The sequence below is a fragment of the Stenella coeruleoalba genome, assembly GCF_951394435.1.
Source record: "Stenella coeruleoalba genome assembly, chromosome: 5".
Classification (NCBI taxonomy): Eukaryota; Metazoa; Chordata; class Mammalia; order Artiodactyla; family Delphinidae; genus Stenella; species Stenella coeruleoalba.
The window spans coordinates 140,935,489-140,960,531 of NC_137150.1; the positions used below are offsets into that span (position 1 = coordinate 140,935,489).

The 25,043-nt window shown below is 55.4% G+C and overlaps 1 protein-coding gene across 1 annotated transcript in view; it reads left to right on the forward strand.

Moving 5' to 3' along the window:
* Nucleotides 1-219: 219 nt before the first annotated feature.
* Nucleotides 220-25,043, forward strand: part of UMODL1 (uromodulin like 1) — a gene marked incomplete at its 5' end in the record, with an annotated part of 63,024 nt that continues 38,200 nt past the window's right edge. The window contains 7 exons of the mRNA XM_079921471.1: nucleotides 220-295; nucleotides 3,752-3,994; nucleotides 11,102-11,263; nucleotides 12,030-12,151; nucleotides 14,802-14,988; nucleotides 16,638-16,778; nucleotides 22,673-22,927. Of these exons, the coding sequence (XP_079777597.1) occupies nucleotides 220-295; nucleotides 3,752-3,994; nucleotides 11,102-11,263; nucleotides 12,030-12,151; nucleotides 14,802-14,988; nucleotides 16,638-16,778; nucleotides 22,673-22,927 (1,186 nt within the window). The remainder of the gene's footprint in view (nucleotides 296-3,751; nucleotides 3,995-11,101; nucleotides 11,264-12,029; nucleotides 12,152-14,801; nucleotides 14,989-16,637; nucleotides 16,779-22,672; nucleotides 22,928-25,043) is intronic.

A 25,043-nucleotide genomic window follows, 5' to 3' on the forward strand; every position in this document is an offset into this window, starting at 1 on the left:
ATGGGCTGTGACACGCAGGTGCCCCGAGGGACACTGCTGCGGCCATGGTGGGTGTTAACGAGCAGGCATAAGGGAACGCTCCCGGCGAGCGCATCCTCTGAAGCCACTGCCACTGTCGGCGGCGCAGGGAAGGGAAGGGCCCTTTCTCTGGGTCCAGGTGGCCCAGGCCCCTTTGTGCTGCCGCTCGGAAGAGGCCAGAGCCACTGCCACCGCCCGACCATGCTCACGACCCTTGTGCCGGCGCTGCTGGCTCTGGTCACCGCCGTGGGCCCGAGCCAGGCCAGTGGCTTCACAGGTGAGGGGTCCGGGCTCTGTGGGGGGATGGCGGAGGGGTGATGGGCTACCTGGGAGTGGGCCCCTTGAAGACGGCAGCCCTGCCTGCTGGGCAGGCAGAGATGCACCTGCTTTGAGAGGCCGGGTCTGCCCCTTCTTGGCCATACTTTTTCATAACCACAAAAGAGGTGGTGGGAATGCTTCCAAATAACCTGGGGCTTGGTGGGGTTCAAGTGTGGATTCTGAGTCAGTGGGTCTGGGAGGGGCCCGGAACTCTGCATTTCTGCCTGGGGTACAGATGTTACAGGCCCACTGGCCACGCTGAGAGTAACACATTCCTGGAGAGTCAGAATCGAACCCTCTGGAACCACAGCCCGTTAGTCTTCAACTTACAGATAAGGAGAGGGAGACCCAGAGTGGCCAGGGCCACAAAGCCGGCCGAGGGCAAGGTTTCCACCAGGGCTATCCCTGCCTTTGACCCCGGCTCAGACCTCCTTTGCCCGCCAGAGAGCGGGGATCATGAAGTGGGGCTTCCCGCTCACCTTGGGCTCTGCCAGCCCCGTTTCCTCAGCAAGTGGGGATGCAAGTGGCCCACGGGGACGTGAGGGACCAAGCACATGTCCAAGGCCCTTGAGAGACACGTGTCAGCTGCTAAAAACACGTTGGATTGCTGAAGCCCCAGATTTCAGAGAATTGAGATTGCAAACCTTTTACATCATTTTCCTATAGAAATCCATCGTATTCCGTTGGGAATTCAAACAGAGCCATTCTGTTTCTACCATCGACTTCAGTTTTGTACTAATTTAAACATTTTTCACCCATGGGCAGGATTCTGTGATTTTTTTCTAATGAATTGTGATTTAAAAAAACCCAACTTGATATTTGCTTTGGAATGACTACTATGCAAACCATACAGCTCAGTGGCAGAACGAATGGGAATGTCTGGAAGCCAGAGGAGGCCTTAGGACGCATTTCATGTGCGGGGGGACCCCGGCAGGAGCGCTAGGTGGTCCGTCAGGGCTGCACGTCTGTTTGCTCCCAGGTACCACATGCTCCGGTACAGGCATGATTTCATTTAATTCTCCTACAACCTTAGGCACAGCTATGAGTCTACAAATGACAAGGCTGGGGCACCGAGAGGGCATGAAACGTGCTTAGAATCACACGGCTGGTATTAGTGAAGCTGGTGTGACTGCAGTTCTGACCCCAGAACCCCCCAGAGCATTAAGATTTTCTACCTCTGGGATTAGAACCCAGGGCCCCTGCCTCCTGTGCTCCTGAAAGGATTTGTCGAGCAGCAGGATCTGCTAAGCGGTTTCTACTGCGAGCTCTGCCAGGAAGCCAGGCCTGGGGAGGCCTTGGTGGCCTCTCACAGAATGTACAAAACAAAACATGGAGACCCAGGTGCAGTTTCACTCGGAAGGAGGCGCGTGTGCGCGTGCACGCGCGCGCGTGTGTGCATGTTCTCGCGAACACATGCAAGGCGCCATCGCTCAACTAGTGACCACGTTTCACTGTGGCGTCTTCTCCAGCCCCTCATCCCAGTCACCTCTAAGCTCTGGCTTCGGAAGCCGCCTTCTCCTGCCCTACCCCACCCAGCCAAGGGCCTCTTACTCCCTCCCAAAGCTTCCTGGGACCCGCCCTTTGGTGAATACAGGTCGGGTCTACTCCCAGAGGCCCTGCCACCCCAGGGGAGGCCATCACGTGGCTCGGGAGTGGGCTTGCTCTGGGGCAGTGGGCTTCAGCACCCGATTCTGCCCAGAGTAAGGCTGCAGGCTCTCCCAGCAGCCTGGGCGTGAGGGCTGGCTTGGCCCCATTTCTTCCTGGGGGTCACCGGCCCCCAAGTCTCACTTTCTGCATGCTTGTGGGCGACCCTGAGGCCAAAGGTGGAACTCTTCAGGGGTGCTGTCCTGGGGATGGGGATGAAGATGATTTCTCCTGCCCCCTCTGAGTTTCGCCCCAGAAATCCACCTTCTCACTGAAGGGTTTACACTGCAACGTGGGGCCCCTACCCAGAGGCTGTACAGTCTCCTAAAGATTAGAGCTCAGAGCTTGAGTATCTGAAAGCGTGAATTACCTTCAAAGCATTCATTCATCCTTCACTGACAGCCCAGGAACGCAGCAAGTCCCACGCTGGCCGCAGACGTGGGAGGCGCCCCACGGCCCCCCTGTCAGTTCCCTGGGGCTGCCTCAGCAAAGCCCCACAGACCGGGGGGCTTAGTGGTAGAGATTTATTTCTTCACAGTCTGGAGGCCAGAGGTTCAAGGTCAAGGTGTCGGCAGGGTTGGTTCCTCCTGAGGCTGGGAGGGAGAATCTGTCCCCAACACACCTCTCCACAGCTTCTGATGGTTTGTGTTGCTGCCGATTTTCGGGACCCCTGGCTTGTAGCTGCATCACCCTGACCTACGCCTTCATCTCCTATTGCATCTCCCTGTGTGCATTCCTGTCTCTGTGTCCAAATTCTCCCTCTCATAAGGATGCCAGTCGTACTGGATCAGGGGCCACCCTACACCAATATCACCTCATCTTAACCAATTATGTCTGCAAAAACCCTTTTTCTGAGTACAGTCACATTCTGTGGTACTGAGGTTTAGAACGTCAACTTATGAATTTGGGTTGGGACATATTTCAGCCCTCACACGGTCCCTGCTCTATGAGGCAACAGAGGCTCCCCGGGCAGATGGGACACCCCAGGACCCAGTGGCAGGTGGTCCGCGACACAGGTGTCTGAGGCTGATGAAGGTAGTAGGTGATATGGGGTCTCGAGAACCAAATGACAATCCTGATAAAGGCCATGGACATCTGTGCCCAGGAACCAGGCTCCAGGTGAGAGACACCTAGGCCAGTTGGATGTCCCACCTCGGGCACTGTGTCCTCACTCCCATTGACCACAGCAACCGTCGGACTGAACTTTACCATCTATGAACTTCTCACATGTATTTGACTTGTGTGTTTATCTTTCATCTCATTCCAAAAAATGGTGTCACTGCCCTCGTGCCCAGCACTCAGTGGGCCTTTACTATGTATTCACCGAGGGAACCGCTGTGTATTCACGTCGCACGTGACAGCCCTTATTGCGGAAATACGAGGTGTGCGCAGGGCTCTCCAGCCCGCAGAGTCAGAGAACACGCAGCAGAGCCCAGGACAAGAGCCCCAGGAGCTTGGTTTCTCTGTGTTCCCTTATGTGTACCGTCAGGCCCCTGGGTGCGGGGAGCCAGGGTCGGGCTGGGGTGGCGTCTCCTGCTCTGTGGGGGAGGGTTGTTCAGCCAGCAGGTGTCATGCTGCCTCCCTTGCGTCTATGCTACTGCATCACCTTCTCGGATACGGGCTGGTGGGCAGATCCCAAGGGGTCCGCCGTGTGCGGGTGTCTTGTTTCACCTGCTCTTGCAGAAGCAGAGGACTTGCAGAGAACCCCTCAGATTGGTTTGATTCTGGCATTTTCTCCTCCTGTTTCTCCATCCTCCTCCCTCCCTCGTAGAAAAAGGCCTCTCGCTGCTGAGCTACCAGCTGTGCAACTACAGCGTGAGCCAGCAGGTCCAGAGCGTGGAGGCCGTGCACACATCCCGCCTGACCTACGTTCCCTGCGGCTGGTGGGTCCCCTGGCGGCGCTGCCCCAAGACCGTCTACCGGACCCAGTACCTGGTGGTGGAGGTTCCTAAGCGGAGGAACGTGACCGACTGCTGCGAAGGCTATGAGCAGCTGGGCCTCTACTGCGTCCTGCGTGAGTCCTGCCCCGTCTTGGGATAGTCACTGTTCACGCCCCCTGGCCCTGAACTGACTAGAACACGGGTCCTCAGCCTCAGGTGTGCCACAGGGTTACCCATAGGGCCAGTCGAAGCACGGGTCACTGGCCTCACCCCGGATTTCAGGCCCAGGGGGGCAGGGGTGAAGTACGAGTTCCCAGGTGATGGTGATGCTACCGGCCCGAGCCCCACTCTGGGAGCCTCTGTTTCAGGTGGTGGCTCTCAGACCTGGCTGCACACCGAAGTCCCCGGGGCAGCTTCAATAACGAGGACGCCTGGGTCCCCCTTCAGACACTCTGATGGACTCAGTCTGGGGCGTAGCTTGGGGGCCCTGGGATATTTCTTAAAGCTCCCCCAGCCATTCTAACAGGCAGCTGAGTTTGAGAACAGCATTGCGATCTCTTCTGTGATGGCAGCCAGCCTTGTCGTTCTAAAGGCTGTGAGACCCTAGCCTGAGCCCCAATCTCTGAAAGAGATGGAAAGGGTCCCCTAGCTGTCCAGAGCTCCCAAGGCCTCTTACTCCCTCTACGTGGTTCAAAAGACGCTGGGGCGGCGACCAGCCATGCTGAGGCTGTCCCAGGCTCGTCTGAGGCCGGGCGGACGGGGCTGTGTGGCGTTCAGGGCTCAGCCTCTCGACACGGAGGGAACTTTCCAGAAGGCCTCTTCCGGGGGCCAGGGTGCAGGCGCGTGCTTGTGTGAATACGTAGGGGGGTGGTGGTGATCGTTTGAATCAGTTTCAGAGCTGAGATGAGTTTCTGAACAGGCAGGAGGCCTGCCTACACCCGCCCCCGTGGTGGAGGGGAAGTGGGAAGGGTGGCAATAGGGCACCCTGAGACGTGAGGCTGCCTCCTCTGAAATGCAGAGAGCACCAGCTCGCGGAGTGTGGGAGCGGCTCCCGTGACCCGTCCAGCCCCGGGGTCCCGGGCAGCAGGACAGCCGCAGGCTAGGGCGTGGACGCGGCACACCAGGGGCGCCAGCCCTCCAGCCCTAGGGGCTAGCAGATGTAGAGTCTTGGGTCCCTCAGACCCTGCAGACGGGCTGGACCTGCAGTTATCCTGAGTGCATCTCCCTCAGCCTCCAAAGCCCGCAGAGGACGGGGTGGCTGACATGTGCACTCATGCAGCTCAGAGGGCCAGGCCCCGAGGTGACCGGACCGCTCAGTGTTGAGCAGGTCACAGGAACACGCCTCTTCTGGGAGTGTTAAAACGACACCATGGCCACCAATGCCGCCACCACCAATAAAAACCAGGAAGGGCCAGCTGGCCTCAGGTCCGCGGCTGGGTGCCTGTTGTGTATTCCCGCTGGTTCCCTGAAGGGACACTTGCAGGGGCGGTGCTGGGTCTGAGGAGCCCCTTCCCATGGTGACCACGGCTCTCTGTCTGCCGTCCCTGCCTCCAAGGGCCCCATGCACAGCGGGAGCTGCCCCTGCCCTGGGAGCACGCTCTTCTGGGGCTGGGGGTCCCGGGTCGGGGAGGCCTCAGCTGGGGCACACGGCGCTTGGGTTGGAGCATCAGATCCTGGTAGAAGGAGGGGGCCCCACCCTAGCCCACCCGCCTTCCCCCGCAGAGGCCACACTCTCCCCACCTGCTGTCGGTCTGTCGTGGGGCTGGTGAGGTCACAGGTTCAGAGGGCCAGAGGGGCCCCCAGGAAAGGCTGAGCCCCCCAGCCCCGCCCAGCCTGAGCAGTCACCTGTCTGTGCGGCCTGCTGCCCTCCCCCCAGGAGAGAAGGCGGGAGGCACCTGCTTCCTGGGAAGCAGGGACACAAGCTCATCTTGCTTCCCAGCGAACCAGCCTCCCGTGGGACTCAGCCCCACTTTTAAAGTGTTAGCGCCTTTAAATAGGGGCTCGCCAGGCAGGAGAGGCCCAGAACATTCTAGCTAGAGTCCCGTGGGCAGATCGGCTCTGGGGAAGCGCAGGTCATGGGGCGGCCGGTGTTTGGCGGGGGGCCAGGGTGGGAGGCGCTGGGGGCAAGGGGAGGACTCACCTTGAAGGCCCCCAGGCCCAGCAGAGGGGGCTGAATTGGGGTGGGGTGGGGTCCACAGTCCCTCCCGTGCCTTGGAAGGGTCACTCTGGAAGCAGCGTGGAGAGGACGCAGGCAGGATCCCAGAAGGAAGGAGAAGAGAGAGGAAAAGGGGCCTGTGAAAGCCAGTGGGAGATTCCTGGTCGCTACGGGACGGGAGCAGACGGGGACACAGACCTGGGGAGGCGGGTGACTTGAAGCCCTGTCGTATTTAGTTGGTGACGTTTGAGGAAGGGGCTGTGGCGTGCGTGGGAGGGGCACAGTGAGGAGGAACGTCCAGGCACACGGCCCACTGGACACCTGCTTGGGCAGGCCCCGGCTTGCTGCCTGGGCCCCGCTTGACACTGCAGCTGCTGCGGGGCTGCCCTGTGACCGCCGGGGAGGGCATGGGGGGCTGCAGCACTTGTTCCTGCAGCTTGGGAGGCCCCCAGTGAGCCTCGGTCTCCCCCACCTCCGAGCTCAGGGACACCACGTGGGCAGCTAGAAGGTGCCTGGTGGGAAGTGTTTACACAATGGGCACCAGCAGCTCAGCTTTCTCCACACCTGCCTGGCTCCTCGGATCAAAGCTGGTGCAGAGGTGCCTCACGACGGCTTGGCTCTCTGGAACCAGAAGTGAGAGGTCCCTGTAAGTGATGTGCTGAGACCCACTGGTTGATTGGCACAGAGGAGCCTGGGGCCACAGCCCGGATGTGGCAGCCTGGGCACCTGGGGCGGAGAGGCAGGCAGAAGGCACTCGCCTCCGGGCCGCCCGGGGCTGGGGTTTCTCATGTCTCGGCAACCTCAGCTCAGCGGTCTCATCCCCGGCAGCAGTGAAACCTCAGCTTTCCTTTCTTCTCTCTCTTCCCACTCAACAGTCAAGAACCCAAAAAAGGGAAGAGCATTACGTGAGAAGAGAATACATGATTTTTTTTTTCAGTCTCGATGCCTTTTTCAATTTTTTTAAGTCCCACATTTGGAAGGCCATGATATAAGTCATATATGATCTTAGTTGTGGGAAGGCCATGATAAGCCATACATGATCTTAGTTAAGTGTATTTTTACAGTGCAAAAACGAATACACAAGCAACGTAGAAAATTTGGAAACAAAGAAAAGGGAAATTGCCCGTAAGTCTGCCCTCCCCCCGCCCCCCCAAACAACCCCCCTCCCGCAACAATGACCACGGTTAACATTTTCTTCTAGTCTCATTCAGGGAAGACCTTTTACAGAAGGGTGGTCACCCTGCTGGAGATGTTTTGCAGCACACTTGTACCCCTTGGCAATTTACCTGGAACTCTTCCGAGTCCATAAATCGTGTTCTCCAGCGTGATTTAATGCCCACAAGGCACCGCGTCACACGGATGGGTCAGCACTGAGCAATCTGCTACCACTTAGCATCTAGTGGTTTCCAATTTCTGGTTCTTATAAATAACGCTGCGATGAGTTTCATCTGGTGCGAACACTGCTGCACAAAAGTTGGAATATTTAGTCAGGATGGATTCCTCAGAGCAGAGCTGAGCATCTCAGTGGGCACTCACCACCTGCTGCGACGCCCCGGTTCCCGCATGGTCCGTCTCCTCCGCACGCCCTTCTGCACGGCAAGCCCAGGACCCCGCTGGACCCGGAGCCTACCCCAAACTTCCCTTCTCCCAGGCTGATGGCCAGGGCCCCTTTGAGGAAAGAGAATTCCGAGGAAGGGTTATTATCTGATTATTCCAGAGCGGATCCGATTCCCCAGCCCTAGAGAGTCCTGGGCTGTGACTCAGACAGAAATCTCCGCCTTATCTCGTGAACCGTGACTCACCTGGGGTTGCCAGGCGCTGGGCAGTCCTGGGTCATTGTTTGTGTCGAGTTAGGGAAGGAGAGGAGGATTTTTGACTTTCTACCAAGTTGGAACCATTTACTGTTCTCTCTGGCTCTCCGTAAGCCGGCCAGCCCTGAGGGATGGAGGGAGTTTCCCAGCAGCCTCCACATTAAGACGAACTTTAACTCGAAAGCACTTCTGTTGTGATCAGGTCACTGTTTTTGGAAGCCCGTTTCTCCTGGCGGCTATTTTCCTTTCATTTAGTTAAACCTCTTGGTTTAGAATAGTTTTCAATTTCCAGACAAAGATTTGCAAAGACAGTAGAGAGAGTCCCCCTTCACCCCTCTCCCAGGGTCCCTAATGTTAGCTCTTACATTACCAGGGAGCATTTTCCCCAATAAGGACCAACGTGGGTGCATTACTGCTTAATTCTACTCCACACTTTACTTGGATTTCCCTTTTTTTCCCCCTAATGTCATTTTTCAGTCCCAGGAGCCCATGATACATTTAATCTCATGTTTCTTAACTGCCAGGCAGGAGAGGCCCAGAACATTCTAGCTAGAGTCCCGTGGGCAGAGGGACTGCCAACCGAGGCGGCTCGTTTTCACAATGGGAGAGAAAGCAACGTGCTCCCGATCCTTGGCGGGTGGCCCTCCAGGGGTCTCGGCATTTCCATCCCAGCACAGCCTCTCTCGGGCTGCACCAAAGCTGTCCCTGCATGGCCGCTTCTCCAGGACGTCAGACGTCGGAATAGCCACCGGGGCAACTAGGAAGTGAGGAGGGGGCCGAGGACAGCGTGGAGAGGAGAACGCGCTTGACAGTGACCGCCAAGACCAGGCTCAGCTTCCGTGAGGAGAGAGCTGACGGGGACCCATGCAGCTGCCTTGGTGATGTGTTCCCAGCAGGAGGGGCCGCCACCTTCTTTCTGGCTGTGGAGCACCCTGCAGAGACTCTGGAGAGCCCCAGAGGACCACCCTTAGGACCCCGGCCCCTCGGCTCTTCCTTTCCACCTGGCGACCCCACGCATCCTCCCGAGGGGCTGGCCCTCCCCAGCTCTGAGGGCGCGTTTCCAGAGCACGGCTTTCACGCCTTCGCTGACTGTCCTGGAGTTTGGGGAGCCCAGAGTGGCTCTCCTGACTGTCACGTAGGACACAGAGCTTTACGTGGACCTGGGCAGGAGGCAGATGGGTTTGAGTGACACCCAGTCGGGCCTGGAGCCCTCGTCCCCGGGTGGGTGGGCGGAGCTCACACAGGCCCTTCCTCGGACGCTGGTTGGGGTCTTGCCTTCCTTGTGCTCCCTCCCTGCTGCCCTCAGCCCCCGGACGCTCACGGCTGCCCAGCTTCCTGCATCCCATGCTGCCCTGAGCTCCATCCACTGCTGGGCCTGCACAGACCCGGCAGGGGGGTCAGCCCTGCCGCCCCCGACGCCCAGCCACCGAGCGAGTGTCCGAGAGCATCAGCTGGCGCCCTGGCCGCCTCCCTGCAGAGAGCAGCACGCCCGCTTCCCCCGGGTTCCCGTTCTTCTCTCCCTCTCCTGTGCTTTCCTGTCCCCTGAATGTCAGCACCCTGGCTCCCGGCTAGTCCCCTAGGAGCCCCCGGATTCTCAGATAGTTCCTGCTTTTATCAGATCTCTGAAGGCTCTTTGCTTTAGAAGCCCATGCCTCCGCCAGCCCTCACCACACCTGGCTGCACAGCCCCCGTCGTCTTTGCCTCCTGCAGGCTCCTGTCGTCTGCATCGTCTGCCCCGAGCTGCGTCCCACCGAGCACGTTGTGAGTGCTGGCCCTGGAGGTGTGCAGCCCACAGCCCCGCTGATTGACCTCAGCGGACCTCCCGGGCATTGACCAGGGGAGGGGACAGGGCCTCGCTGCCCCCCATCTCCATGTGCGCCTCCAGAAAGCGCGCCACACTTCACATCCGCACGGCCAAATCCTGGCTCCACCCAAGGCCACTCTTCCTGCAGCTTCTCCCGGAAATGGTGCCGAGTGGATGCCCAGGCCTGAAGCCTTGGAACCATCTTGAAGCTTCTCTTTCTTTTACACCCTGTCCTGTCTGTCAGCACGTCCTGTGGGCACTTCCAGCTACAGACACTCAGGATCTGCGGCTTCCCGCTTGTTTCCACCCATCACCCTGGTCCAGCCTCCACCAGCTCTCGCCTGGACCATCACAATAGGCTCTCAACAGGCGCGCCTGGACCATCACAATAGGCTCTCGACAGGCGCGGCTGCCAGAGCACAGCAGGGATTAGCAAGTCAGGCCGCCCTCAGGGAGGCTGTGGACGCAGGACAGGGAAGGGAAGGGGCAGAGGCAGGGGACGATTTCACAGCATTGGCCACGGGGTCGGAAGGTGGTTTGTAAAACCCCAGGCACCTGGGGCTTTGCATACGGGGTGTGGCAGCTCCAGCCCCCAAGGGCCACCTGAGGGTCCTAGGAGGTGGGGACGCAGCGCTTGGTAGAGCAGTGAGAGAGTCTGGGCAGGGCACCACAGTGTCCCCTTCACCACGGACCTGCCCCAACCCCCCAGGGCACCCACCTCAACACCGCGGGGGTCTTTCCGTGGCCCAGCCCACCTGCTCACCCACCGCGCCCTCACCAGCCCTGGGGACCTCCTTCTCACCTTTGGGGGGCCCAGCGCATTCCCACTTCCTGGGCCTCAAGCTACAGGCTGTCCCCCCAGTGCCCCGGCCCCTGCAGAGACCCCTGTTCAGGGTGGCCTTCCCTGCCTACCTGCCCCTGGGCCCTGCTTCTTCCCCGCATCTCTCATTCATCTGAGCTTTGTAGGCCTATTGGCATATTGGTCTCTGTCCAACATCTAAGTGTCCTGAGGCAGGGACTTTGCCTCGGGCCCACCGCTGGGTCACGGGTACCTTGCTTTGTGTCTGGCACATAGTAGGTGCTCAATAAATATTCAATGAGTGAGTGAGTGAGCTGTCAGGACACAGAGCAGCAAGGGGGCCTCTACGGGCGTGGTAGAGAGCCCTGTACATGGACTCCTGAGGCCTAGAGGAACAGGTCACCCGGGCCCCCAGCTTCCTGGGAAAAGCTGCCCTCCTCCCAGGAAAGACGGTCAGGCTACGTTAGAGTCAGAGCAAACGGCCTCGCTGGCTGCTCTGCAGGACAGGGCGAGGCCCTGCCCAGGCCTGGCGGTGGCCCTCGAGTGGGCTGCTCTGTGCGCCTCGGAACCGCAGACAGATCCCAGTGCCAGAAGGCATCCAGACACAGCACCCCACAGGCCATCCGGGATTCCACAGCCAATAGCACTAATCGCTGCTCGCTTGTCCCCCAGCCCTGAATCGGTCTGAGGAGTTCGCATCTAGACCCGGCATCTGCCCGGCGGTGAGGCCAGGAGCGTCTACCTCGCCATGCACCCTGGATACGGACTGTCCGGGTCTTCAGAAGTGCTGCCTTTCGTCGGGGGGCCCCCGCTGCTCGGCCCCTGCCCCCCGAGGTAGGGCTGAGGCCTGATCTGGGAGAAGGTGGGGGGAGGAGGGAGTTTCTGGTAGCAGCAGCCCGGGTTTTGTGGGGAGCCTGCAGCCTGTGCACGGGCCCATTTCACTCATAAAATCGGCCACTGACCCCTCAGGGGGAGAAGTGTGCTCACAGCTGCCCTGAGGGGGCTAGACGTTCCTGGAAAAGCAGGGACCCCAGTTTCCCAAGATTGCCTGGGGAGGCCCTCAGAGCTCCCGGTGAGCTTGCTGGGAGCTGAGCTGTGTCAGAGCTGGGAGGTTTAGGACTGTCTGCTTGTGCAGCCCCACGGGGACCCGAAATCCTTCCCAGGCCCCCGTCTGGCAAGTCAGCGCAGGCCCCCAGGAGAAGAGGTGGTCAAGGTTCAGAGCCAGGGAAACACATATAAACTGTATATATATATAACGTGCGATATACAATATCTTATAAAACATGAAGTATTAGTATAATATATATCTTATTAGCATAGTATAAAGTAATAGTATACATAATGTGAATATTATGTTACATATAATATATAATGATACTATTATACTGTATACATTATAGTATATATGTTATAAGTAATATGCGTCATGTTATCTAATATACCTTGTGTACAATAGTACATTCTATGGTATAAATAGGACCATAGGTACCATAAGAGAAGCGGGGCAGGGGGTCGGAAGCGTGCCACCCCATTCCCCAGGGGCCTCCTGTGGCCCCCAGCGTGTCCTGGGCCTGAGGCTCATCCCTGTGCCCTCGGGCAGCTCCAGAGGGGAAGCTGGCGAGTTTCTGGTACAACGTGACCGTCCTGGTGAAGATGGACTTCACAGAGCTCCAGCAGGCGGACCCCAGGCTGCTGGATCACATGAGGCTTCTGCACTCCATGGTAGGTATCGGGGTGTCGGGAGGGGTTCCACAGGAGACCCCAACCGACTGACGCTGAACCAAATGTGGATTCTCACTTAAAAACAGCTTGGGGCTTCCCTGGTGGCGCAGTGGTTGAGAGGCCGCCTGCCGGTGCAGGGCACACGGGTTCGTGCCCCGGGTCCGGGAGGATCCCACATGCCGCGGAGCGGCTGGGCCCGTGAGCCATGGCCGCTGAGCCTGCGCGTCCGGAGCCTGTGCTCCGCAACGGGAGGGGCCGCAACAGTGAGAGGCCCGTGTACCGCAAAAAAAAAAAAAAAAAAAAAAAAAAAAAAAACCAGCTTGAAAGAGATACGATTTTTGTGCAGTAAAATGCCCTCTCGGAGGTGCAGTTTGGTGTGTTTTGAGGTACGTGGCGTGCAAGCCCTACCCTATCACGACATGAAGCTGGAAACTCCTCCTCTTTTCAGGATCTGTTGCTTAAGGCCCGGGTGCAGCCTCCCCAGGCCCCAGAGCTGTGCCCTTGAGCACCTCTCTCACGCATCCCGAGTTCTGGCTCCCGCTTTAGGGAAGTCCCAGGAGTTCTGGAAGGTGCTGAGATGGGGACCTCTAGACTGGGCTCCTCTGCCTTGGCACTGTCGATGTTTGGGGCTGCATGGCTCTGTCATGGGGCTGCCTGTCCCCACAGGGTTTCGCAGCAGGCCTGGCTCTACCCAAAAGAGGTCAGAAACGTGCCCGGCTGTGACAATCAGAACTGTCTCTAGATGTGGCCACAGGCCCCCTGAGGGGCAAGGCCTGCACCCCACCCCCGGGAGGGAGCCCCAGCCTAGACACAGCTCACGCTTGCTGATGCCTCGGCAGCGCCTTGCAACCAGCAGGACGTCTTCACGCTCTGGGAGTCGCCCCACCCCCGCCCAGGTCCTGGGAGCCCAGCTGGGGGCAGGCACTGCTCACCACCACCTGACGGTGCCTGCCCAGGGTGGTGGTCTGACCTCAGGACCCGCTTCCCAGGTGAGTGCCCTGCAGTCACCCCACGCTGGGAAGGGCCCTGCATTTGTATAATGCTCTGCTATTGCCTCTTGAAATGCTTAATAATTTTTGAACAAGGGGCTGCACATTTCCTTCCGCACTGGACCCCTCACACTGTGTGCCTGGTCCTTCCTGACTGTCAGGTCCCGTAGATGTGGCCCCTGGGTCATGAAATCAGACCAGAGTTGGCCGGGGTGAGCCCAAAACAGATGGCATACACCCTCACCTTGCTCTGGGCTGTCCAGTAAAACGGCTTGAGAGGTACTCCCAAAGGTCACCTTGACCCAGAAGCCTCTTTAACTGTCCCAGCTAGAAGAGATTCTTGTCTTTTCTTAGCTGGGGATGCCTAGTTGGCCAGTAAGAACATGGCTCTGGAGCCAGACTGCATGGATTCAAATCCCAATACTGTCACTCATCAGCTGTGTGACCTTGCTCAAGTTACTTAACCCCTCTGTGCCTTAGATACCTACTCTATTAAACAGGAATAATCATAAGCCTACATGAGACAGTGGCTGTGAGGTTTAGACAGTACATTAAAAGGCTTAAAATGACGCTGATCCACGTAGGTTCTGAGCTGCTGTGATTGTTGGGTTTTGAATGTTATTGTTCTCGTCACCCCTTGCCTCTTCATGTGTGAAGGTTTCGTTCCTCCCCTCAGGAGAGCCTGTCCACATGGGCTCCTGACTACAGCAGGTGCTGGGCGCCCTAACTAAGGGGTTTGCACGAGGCCAGTGTTGACTTCCTGATCTGCCTCCCCCTGTGAAGGGTTTCAAGTCTGCTGAGGAGGGCGCGGGCTCCAGGGCCCCCAAAACACCTTTCTGGTTTCCAGGGGAGACTTGTGGGTTTGTTGGCAAATCCTGCTTCGGTGATGCCCTTCTGCCTGGTAGTCACGCTGTTTGCCTGTCTTCCCAAGGTAAATATCAATGCTACCTTGAGATTTCGGGATATTAGACTGGAACAAAAAGAATTCATATGAAATGAGAAAAGGGATCATTCAATTTCAGAAAATATCAGATGTGGTTTGACGTCCAGTTCCCCAATTCCAGACCTGATTCTCTGTTGTCAGCTGCAAGGGCGGGGACCGGTGGGGGGACCCTGGTTGACCGGTGTCTCTTCCTGGGGCTGCGGTAGCAGACCACACAGCAGAGGTCCGCTCCAGGTGTCTCCTTAGCTTCTCCCTGTGTCCTCACATTGTTTCCTCTGCCAGTGTCTGTCTGTGTCCAAACGTCTTCTTTGTGGAAGGACACCAGTCATCTTGGACCAAGGCCCACCCTAATGAGCTCATCTTAACTAACTACATCTGCAACGGCCCTATCTCCAAATAAGGTCACATTCTGAGGTTCTGGGGGATTAGGACTCCAACATGGGGATTTTTTTTTGGGAGGGGGACACAATTCAACCCCAAAGTATTTATAATCTGGTTTGCGGGACTTTATTGGAATGACAACAGAAATAAAAATATTGGAGAGAGTTTTTTGCTGCACAGGAGAATGGTGTGTGTGTGGTGTGTGTGTGTGTGTGTGTGTGTGTGTGTGTGTGTGTGTGTTTGTGCAGTTAATTTTAACGTCCCTATGCCTCTGTCTCCCTGTCTGTCCGATGGGCGCGTCCTTCCACCACCTGATGCTCTGACTCTGGTTTCACAGGTCACCAGTGCCCTGCAGCCACTGGACACCGCTGTCCACCACTTGCACTCGGCCGGGGGGGACACCTCGATCACGGTGTCCCGGCTGCTGCTGGATCTGCCGCAGCCGGAGCCTGTGGCCCGCATCTCCGCGGCGCTGGACGGCGTGGTGAAACGCATCTATGAAGTGATTGACATCCGGGTGCAAGGTGCGGCTTCCCTTTGTTGTCCCCTTGGGGGCGGGGGCCGCCGGAGCGGGAGAATCATCCAGTGGGTGAGGGGCGGTCAGACCCACCTTTAGCTCATCCCAGCCCAGAGTTTAAACTCCAAGCTCCGAAGCCGAGATCTTGAGAACTCGTTCTGTGCTAGCGTCCCCTTCCCCTCCCCTCCTTCCGGCCTCCTCCTAAGCCTCTCACGTCCAGTTTCTCCTTCCATCCAGGTGGAGGCTGGAGAACAAATCCTAGAACAGCACACAAATAACCCAGTTGCTCAGTTCTCGGGTTCCCAAATTTCCTTGTGGCCTCTTTCCCACCCTCGCTAAGGACATCCTTACATCTCGAAGGCTCTCAAAGCAGAGTTGGCACAAATCTGAGTTTGGTGCAGCAGATAGATGTGTTTCTGGAAGAAATTACCTGGCTTTTCTTTTCTTTTTTTTTTTTTTCTGTCCATGTCAGGGTTTGGCAAACTTTCTGAAGAAGGCCAGATAGTAAATACTTTTGGCTGTGGGCCACATGGCCTGTTTCAACAGCTCAGCTTTGCAAAGTGGCATGAAAGTAACCTTGGACAGTCCGTGAGCAGACGGCTGGGCTCCAAGAGCACTTTCCTTCCCGCTACAGAAGGCAGCTGGAGTCTGCTGCACCCTTAGGAGGATGGCCGCTCTCGTGAGGCAGCTCTTTCTATGCCGCTGAAGGTCACACAGAAAGACGCCAGGGTCTGGAGCCCAGGGAAAGCTCTAGTGATGGCCATCCCTTCAACTCTGCAAATGTTCTTGAAAACCAAACCGAGCAGCGCCCTTAAACCAAGTGCTGTCTCGTCCGTTCTGACAGGTTTCCGTCCGGAGACCCTAGAAACTCCCCAGCAGGTGAACCAGGAGGGGTTAGCTCACGAGGCAGCGAGAGAGAAGGCACGCGTCAGGGCCCGCGGGCGCGTCCGCGGGAGGGGGTCAGAGAGACTCCGTTATGGGGTGCGGCTCTGATTGGGTGGCTGAGGAGAGGGAGGGGTAAGGGAGCGGGGCTTGTTCTAGGTTGGATGCTGTCAGAAAGCAGAGGCAGTTCTGTGATTGGGTATTTCAATCAATCTCATCCGCGGGGAGGGGAAACCAGCGTGAAGACGAGCTAGGGTTAGTAAAGAACGAACAGCCCCTCACTGCGGCCAAGAGAGCGGTTGGTGCTCGGTGGGTGACGGTGGCCTTTTTTTTCCGTCTGGCTTAGATAAAAGGGTGATATGGCCTTGCTCGGTCCTGGCGGCAGAGAAGCCTGGCTTCCGACAGGAGAGGGCCAGGCCCCTTCTGCAGGTCAAGGGCTGCTCTGCCCTATTTCTCCATCCATACACTGCCGTCCACAGGATAGATGCTTGGGAAGGATGTCTGGACCTCATGATTTCAGACTCAACACAGCCCCAAAGTGATCTGCTCGGGCCACAGCGCCCACCCAAGCACATGGAGCTGTGCCTTGAGCCGTGGGCCAGCTGCTCCGGTGAAGAGGGTTGTGACCGATGGGGCCTCTGAGGCAGGGCATCAAGAGGCCCCTGGGGACCGCAGCCCAAACCACTTCCTCAGCTCGTGCGATACACATCTAGAGGTTAATGGGAAGGACCGATGGCCCTGATGAGTATTCTCACCTGTTCTCCTTTCCCACAGACGTAGATGAATGTTCCTATGACGAACTCAACGCCTGCGCTGGGAGGGGACGGTGTCTAAACATGGAGGGCTCGCACCAGTGCCTCGGTCACCCGGAGTCGCCCACCTCGTCCCCCCAGAAGCTGGATGGCAGCTGTGAAGGTGAGCGGCCGGGCTCTCCAGGTGGGGAGGGAAGGCCTTAAGGAAGCCTCAGTTGGGATGCAGACGCACCTTAGCCCCTTTGGCCTCTGGAGTTCTCTCTTCTTTCTGGAACCTGATTTATGGCTTTAACAACATTGTTACGGGCGTGCAAGGATAAGTCGCTCCCAGTCTCAGCACCGTGGCCAATTGTTTTTATTTTCTCCTGTTTCCTTCCAGTTTTTTTGTTTTTGACCTTATTTAAATCCTGCCACATATTCAATTTTGTATCTTGCTTTCTTCACTTCCCATTATGTCATGTAAAGGTTTCCAAGAAGCAACCTTGTCTTCATAATTGCGATTTTCAATGCTCGAGTGACAGTGGTATGCTGTAGCAGGGATGCAGTGCTCTTAGCTGTTTCCCTCGTGGGGGACTTGTATGTCACCTCCAACATTCCTCTCTGAACACTACAACTTTCGCTAGCATTGTGAAGTGGTTGGGGAGAATCTTGTTATAACTGAGTTGGAATAAATTAGTGATTTAATCCTCATGTTCTTTTCCCTTTAAGGGGAGAGGGGTGATTGAGTGGTGGCTATTCCTAGGGTCCCTGGAGTTTTAAAAATGCACCTACCAGCCCCACCTCTGCAGCCAGACTCGCCTGTCCTGTGCCCTGGGAGCTTTGTCCGATTAGAACTGTGCATCTCCTCTGTGCACGAGGTACCCACAAAGCTTTGCACAGAATCCCAGCAGCCCGTCCTAGATCTCCTGCGCTGTGGCCTCAGGGGGGAGCAACCCGACCCGCCATGTGAACAGAAGTTTGGAATATACAGTTATTGACGATACTCTGCTCGGTTATCTGAGAAGACATGAGACTCTGTTCACAGGCAGGAGCGCTGCCAACTGCCGCGCTGACAGCTCAACATAAACGGGGAAAGCGCACCACCCCGACCTCAGTTCCAACAGGGCAGAGAAGACAAAGCCGGTGTCTCCCGATCAGAAAGTTAGAGCGAATTCCAATCGCATATGGTGAAGGGAAACAGCACATGTTTTAAATTTAGAAGCTAATGTAATAAATGAGCTATCTGCTGGAACGGGTTAGAGGTACAGACCCGTGGAAAATACAGCGCAAATTTCAGATGCTTTTCTTGTGAAATTAGTCACCCAGTTAATGACACACAGGGCAGCTGGATTCTTGCACAAGAAAACCCCTAAGAAATATTGCCCGGTTTGCACTTCATGTTCCAGGAACACGTTCTGCTTTTAGGATGGAGTGGAACTGTATTCAGGGGTCATCCTAACTCCCTCCGACATGGTCCCCTACCCAGCTGAAGACTGATAGCTATTCAGCTCCAGAAAGAACCATCTTCTGAGGTGGCTGCTTGGTGAGGGCAGGGCCGCCGCTGGAGAGTCCACTAGGCTGCGAAGGATTACCGCTCAAGTTCACGAACCTGATCTATAGTCAGGTTTTCGACGACTGAATGCTCAGCATCTTGGCTCAAATGCCCAGTGTTTCTACCTTTACAAGGTTCAGGTGTCCAGCTGACAGGTCCAGGGCTTAAAGAGGAGCAGAGACTGACACGGGAGATCACGGGAAAGCCCACTGCCCCGGCAGCACCCTTCCTGCACCACCAGACACAGGGCACGGCTGCCTGGAAGGAACAAAGGCCCAGACCCGTGGACACAGCGAATCTGACATGCTTCCCTCAGATCGGTGTCGACTCCTGAATTCAGGTTCACAGCCGCAGCCCGGGGAGGGCCACAGGGCAGTGGCACCCAGGGATCACACCCGGTCAAGAATTGGGCTTATCTTCTGGGGCCGCATTTTCAGAGGGAGGGACGTTGCAAAGCCAAAGGGCAGTGACAGAAAGCGTCCTGGCCAATGAACTGAAATCCAAGTCAGAGAGAAGAAGGAAGGGTCAGGAAAGAAGGATTATTTCCGGCTTGGAGTATCTCAGGTTCTGTCCTCCAGAAGAGGGCTTAGCCTTGGTGTGTCAGAAGTTGGCTGATTTCACAGCAACACAAAGACCTTCCCAACAAGTTGTACCTTCTCACCAACAGCGGCCTTGAAAACTACTTAAAGACGCGTGGGTAGGTGGATTCATTTCCTGGGCCTGTGTAACAAAACGGCACACACTTGGGGGTTTAAGACAACAGAAGTTTATTCTCTCACGGTTCTGGAGGGCAGAAGCCCACCATCGTTATCACTGGGTTCAAGTCCAGGTGTCGGCAGGGCCAGGTTCCCTGCGGAGGCTCTAGGGGAGACCCCTTCTTTGCCTCACCCTTCTTCTGAGGGCTGCACGAATCCCCTGGCTTGTGGCCACATCGCTCCCATCTTCAAGGCCAGCATCTTCAGTCCTCTCTCTGTTCCCTTTTCACGTGGCCTTCTCTTCTGTGTGTGCGCGTGCATCCTCTCTCCCGACTCTCTCTTGTGATCGCATTTAAGCCCCACCTGGATCATCCCGGACAGTCTCTTCTTGAGATCCTTAACTTCATCAGACCTGCAAAGACCCTTTTTCCAAATAAGGTCACATTTCCAGGTTCCAGGGATTAGGAGCTGCTGTCTTTGGAGGTCATTACCCAGTCTATTGCCGGTGGTGGGACAGTTTAGGAGTGCAGCATGGGAACTTGGTCATTGGTGACTGGACGGCTTTGCCATTGACTCTCGACTTGACCTTTCTGGGCCTCAGTTTCGTCCTCTGTAAAATGGGATCATAGTACAGTAGAACCTATTACCTGGTATTGTTAGAAGGGCTGCGTGGAATGACACGCCCGCTGCCACAGCCCTCAGCCGACGGCAGCTCTAAGTGTGTCACTGATGGCCTGGCTGGCAGCATGATGCCTGTAGTGGGAGGGGGTGCCCATAGCGCCGTGGGTGTCCCCACAGCCCCGTGTCCCCACTGCTGCTACAACACTGGCCACGCTGGCTTGGACATCCCATGTGTGTGTCTGGCATCGCTGTGGACCTTAATCCGTCCTTGTTTCCATCACTGTGCTGGATACCTAGTAGGTGCTCAATAAATGTCGAACCGTATGAAATCGCCACTGTGGTTGGTCAAACACGGTTGAATCCGGACAATTGTAAACGTCTCAAGGTAATAAATTGGAGAAAGAGCTACACAAACGTTCGGCTGTAGCATTCTCTGCAGGGAGGACTTATTTCTACGGAGGAGAGGGCCACACGCCCACAGCGCCTTAGCTGCAGGGACCATGGGCAGACGGCAGCTTCTGCAGATGCTTCTGAGGGTTTCATAGCCGTCGAAACCACCCTGTTGGTGGCTCCTTATCCCAGTGTTCTAGGGACCCTCTGGCGTCTTGATTTAAACAGTGAATATGTCTCCAGCCAGCCTGATACCCTCTCAGACTTCCTAAACGCCAGTCCCAGAGTTCTTTCCAACACCTAGGGGACCCTTTCTATTTTAATTCCTCTCAGCCTGGAGGCACTCGTGCTTGGCCCATAATACGGATTCGTTTGCCGTTCCACATCGAGTGATGCCTGAATGGCAACCAGGACGCGGGGTTGCAACCTTGTTGCGAGCTGGATACGGCAACCAGGCCTCAGGCCTCGTTCTCAGCCTCACTGTCCTATTTGCCAGGTGTCGTGTGGCCACCTGCGGGATTGAAAGAATGTTGGGTGTTGTATGGTTTGCGTGAATCAGAACATTCCGTGCTTTTAGCAGATTTTTAGAAAAGTTGTAGCTTTTCCTTACTTTCTCAGTGACACGTTCCTGGGGACACAGACCGAAAAGTTACGTGGTTATTAGACCCCCAGAAGGTGATTGTCTTGATTTCATGGTCCCAGTGGCCGGGAGGTGGGGGTGAGACCCACGGTCTCAGGGCCTGAGCTGCTGTCCAGTCCTCAGCTGAAACAAAGGACAGCGTCATAAAGAGTGAAAACCACCTGTGAGACAAAGGCACAGAAAAATACTGGACAATTCAGTGAAAAGGACAAACGCGTCTCCTTCAAAGCACACGCTACCTCTGCATGCAAGGAGAGTTTTCAGGAAGCTGCGAGAATTTTGATGGAGGGAGGGTTGGGCTCACCTGTCTCTCCAGCATCCACCAGTTTATACCCGTGCTTTGCGGGGACCTGCAGGGACTCACGGTAGGGGAGCACGTCCACAGGGCACTGCCATTTCTAAAGGGCGGCTCAGGGAGGACCCAGCAGGGCTGAGCTGCAGGATGAGGCTGGGTCACCAGTCTTGACCCTGAGCCTCTTGGCAGCCAAGGCAAAAAGGGAAATGGGTTGAATTGTGCCAATTTTAATTTTTACTGAAAGGAAGCGTACACATTTGTCGGAAAGACAATTTTTTTGTAATATTAGAAAGCATATATCCTATGAATCCTTACAGGAAGGGCTTTGGAAACTTCACATATATTTTAATTCTTTTTTCTTTACTGTGGTTTTGCAAAAGATTTTAAAAAAATCTCCTCATCGCTTGTTTCTTATAGAAATCAAATTCTGCTGTAAAAATGGTGGTGTCTATAGACTGAGGGCCACCCTAGGCTTTGTATAATTCATATTGGCCAGGTGCCTGCTGTGAAGCCAGAATTTTTCTCCCCAAAAAAGACATTTAATTCCCTCTGAGCATTAAAATACATAGTGGTTGTTATATTTGAGTATTACTCCCTAAAGCATGAATGTCGATATGAAAACGCAGGACACCTCAGCCTGATTCCAGAGTCCTGCTTCCCCCTGGGCCATTGTTTTCATGATGAATTAGCCGAGCAGAAGACCTCGGGCAAATGATCAAGTACTTGTGACTCAGAAGAGCAGGCCCTTTGAGTCTGTGTTGAGACAGCATTTATAAACGTAGCCCAGAAACATCACACCTTGCATTAATCTGCTCAGGCTGCCGTAACACACACCACAGACTGCGGGGCTTAAACAACAGGAAGTTACTCTCTCACAGTCCAGAGGCTGGAAGTCCAAGAGCAAGGTGTTGGCAGGCTCGTGCCTTCAGAGGCCTCTTGGCATGCAGACGGCCGTCTCCTCCCCGTGTCCTCACGTGGTCCTCCCTCTACCTGGCTGTGTCCTCATCTCCTGTTCTATAAGGACACGAGTCAGGTTGGATTAGGGCCACCCTGATGACCTCACTTTAACTTAACAAGTTCTCTAATGACTTTGTCTCCACATACGGCCACATTTTGAGGCACTGGGGGGTTAGGACCCCACACACGAGTTTTAGGGGAACACAGTTCAGCCCATCACACACCATAATGACCACAGCTACAAAAACAGCCTGGTTGTTTTCATGGCTTGGTTATTGTAAATAATGCTGTCATGAACATGGGGTGCCGGTATCTCTTTGAGTTAGTGATTTTGTTTCCTTCATATTAATAACTAGGAAAGGAATTGCTGGATCATATGGTAGTTTCATTTTTCATTTCTTGAGGAACCTCCATACCGTCCTCTATAGTGGCTGCACCAATTTACATTCCCACCAGCCGCGCACGAGGGTTCCCTTTTCTCCACACCCTCTCCAGCATTTCTTACCTCTTGTCTTTCTGATAGCAGCCATTCTAGCAGGTGTGAGGTGATACCTCACTGCGGTTTTGATTTGCATTTCCCAGATGGTCAGTGATACTGAGCACATTTTCACGTGCCTGTTGGCCATCTGTGTGTCTTCTCTGGAAAAATGTCTATTCAGATCCATTGCCCATTTTAAAATGGGATTATGATTATTGTTTTTATTTTTGCTAATGAGTTGTATGATTTTCATATATTTTGGATATTAACCCCTCATCAGATATATGATTTGCAGATTTTCCTCCCGGTGTGTAGGCTGCCTTTTCATTTTGTGGATGGTTTCAAGTGGGACCGAAGCTTTTCACTTTGATGTCAGCCCACTTGTTGACTTTTGTTTCTGTTGCTTCTCTCTGACGTTTTCTGCGTCTTCCTCCTTCTGCCCTTTTGCAGACTGCCCTCCCATCAGAGACCTCGTGGTCCTCAACGTCACCAGCAGCAGCTTTCAAGTGTCTTGGAGTTTAAACTCCACCCAGAACTGCACTTTCCACGTGCAGGTTTACCAGGCTGAGGAGCTGCTCAGGAACGCCAGCACCCGGGGGACGAGCCTGGAGGTGGCTGGGCTGGAGGCCGGAGTGTTGTATGCGGTGAGGACCAGCTACCAGGGGTGCTGGGCCAACGTCACCACCACGGTCACTGTCAAGACCGGTAAGGCCACATGTCTGAAATCCACATGACCTGTGAGTCTGTCTCTCCAGCCTAGTCTGCTGGCCCTGGTGATTCCAATCACGTGCTTCCTACGAGCAGGACAGGGGCCGTCACTGACCTGGCCCCAACTCTCCTGGGGGGCAGTGAGCGCGCTCTGTGTCCCGGAGCAGTGCCACGGTGCTCGTGGCCAGCACAGGCTCCCCTCGCTCCCCTGCGTCTCATCCTGACTGGGGGCTCTTCTGACACCTGGGGTGATGAGGGCTCTGTGAAGATCCCATCTTGCTGTGGTTTGAAGGATGCATAATGCAGTCAGAGAGAATGAAGCCCAAAGTATAGTAGAGCAGAAGAGGGTAGCGGTTCACACGCATCGAAGGAACTTTTGCCACACTTAATTCCACACAGCTGAGTCTGTATAACTTCCCCAAACCCAAGAGCTGAGCATCTGTAAGATCTTCACAAAGTATGCCTCATTTCCCATGCCGTGCACTTGCAAAGCTAACATGATGCCCACTGCATCGGAGCCCTGAAGAAATTTTTGCCCCAAATAAACACAGCGTAGGCATGAATTGGGGATTCCAGTGTCCAGGAGGCAGCTGGCGTGACCCACGTGACTCTGCCAGGTGGCCGACACTGGCCCTGCCCCGTGATGCCACCTCCCCTCTGCCTGGTCGTGGTGTTACCCCAGTGGTGTAGACCTCTGTCAGGTTCGGCCCGGGGAGTTCCCTCCTAGGCTGGCCTCTGGCAGCAGGACGTGGAAGTGTGCGTACGGACAGTGTGGCTCTGAGACATTCTGGTCTGGGGACCGGAGCAGCGGGGGAGACCCAGCCTGGGGGTTCAGAGCAGGCAGAGGGCAGAAATCACTGTATGAAAGATGCTATGGCCGGGGGGGGAGGGTTGGGGGGAGGGATAGATTGGGAGTCTGGGACGGACATAAACACACTACTATATTTAAGATAGAGAACCAACAAGGACCTGCTGTAGAGCACAGGGAACTCTGCTCAGTACTCTGCAATGACCTAAATGGGAAAAGAATCTGAAAAAGAATAGATATATATGTAGAACTGATTCACATTGCTGTACACCTGAAACTAACACAACATGGTTAGTCAACTGTACTCCAATATAAAATAAAAATTTTAAAAAAAAGCACCCTCTGGGGGTTCTGTCTCACGGGTAGGGATAACGCCGGTGACAGTGATGGTGGCAGTGGGTGAGTGAGGGCTGGGGGGGGGTCTGGCCTACACCCTCTATGCACTGATTGGGGGCCGACCCTGCTAAATGGCAAACACGCAGAACAGGCCCCCAGAGGGCCCCCAGAACCCCGGCCATGCAAAAACTCGAGCCCTTGACTTTGCACAAGCCTTAATTTCCAAACTTGTGCCACCTTACCCTCTTGTTTTATTTTCAAGTTGCTCCACGGAGAAAATGGGGGGAACACTCTTTTCCCTTTGAGGAAACTGGGACCATGAGGGGCTCCATCCCCACAGATCACTTCCACCCTCTGTCCCCCCACAACTCATCTCAGAAGTGAAAATTGGTGGGACCAACATCCCAGCGTGAATTCATCTCAGTTGGGACGGGCGGTAGGAACATGCAGCTCCGCCCCAACCCCATGGACTCTGTGCCCTCAGGAAAAAATACCTACATTCCAATGCAGAGGAGATAATTTGGAAGATTCCATAAGACTCCTGATTACAAGCTGATTCCTTCCCCAGCTGGATTCTCGTTCCTTCTCTGTATTGTAGAAATGCCTTATGTTTGCAGAGCCCTATTTTTTTTTTAAGAAGCTCGATTCACTTTAAAGGTCTTAGCTAATTCATTTGACATTATTAAATGCTTGCTGTGTTGGAGGCCATAGAGATTATCGTAGCAGTGGAGACCCGGGGCCTCACGGTAAGTCTGGATTCCCGAAGCACTGGTGGATACCCACCTCCCGAGAGGCTCTGTGATGTGGGCAGGACCAGAGCCTGGGAATCCCGGACCCTAAGGGATACTCATTCCTCTTGCTAAGGTGGGAGAAGGTTCAGAGGGGCCCCCGTCTAGAAATGTACGCTATACAACGTTGGTGTCATTTCTGGGGCTGTGTGCGTGCAGCGGTGATAAACTCTGCCCCACT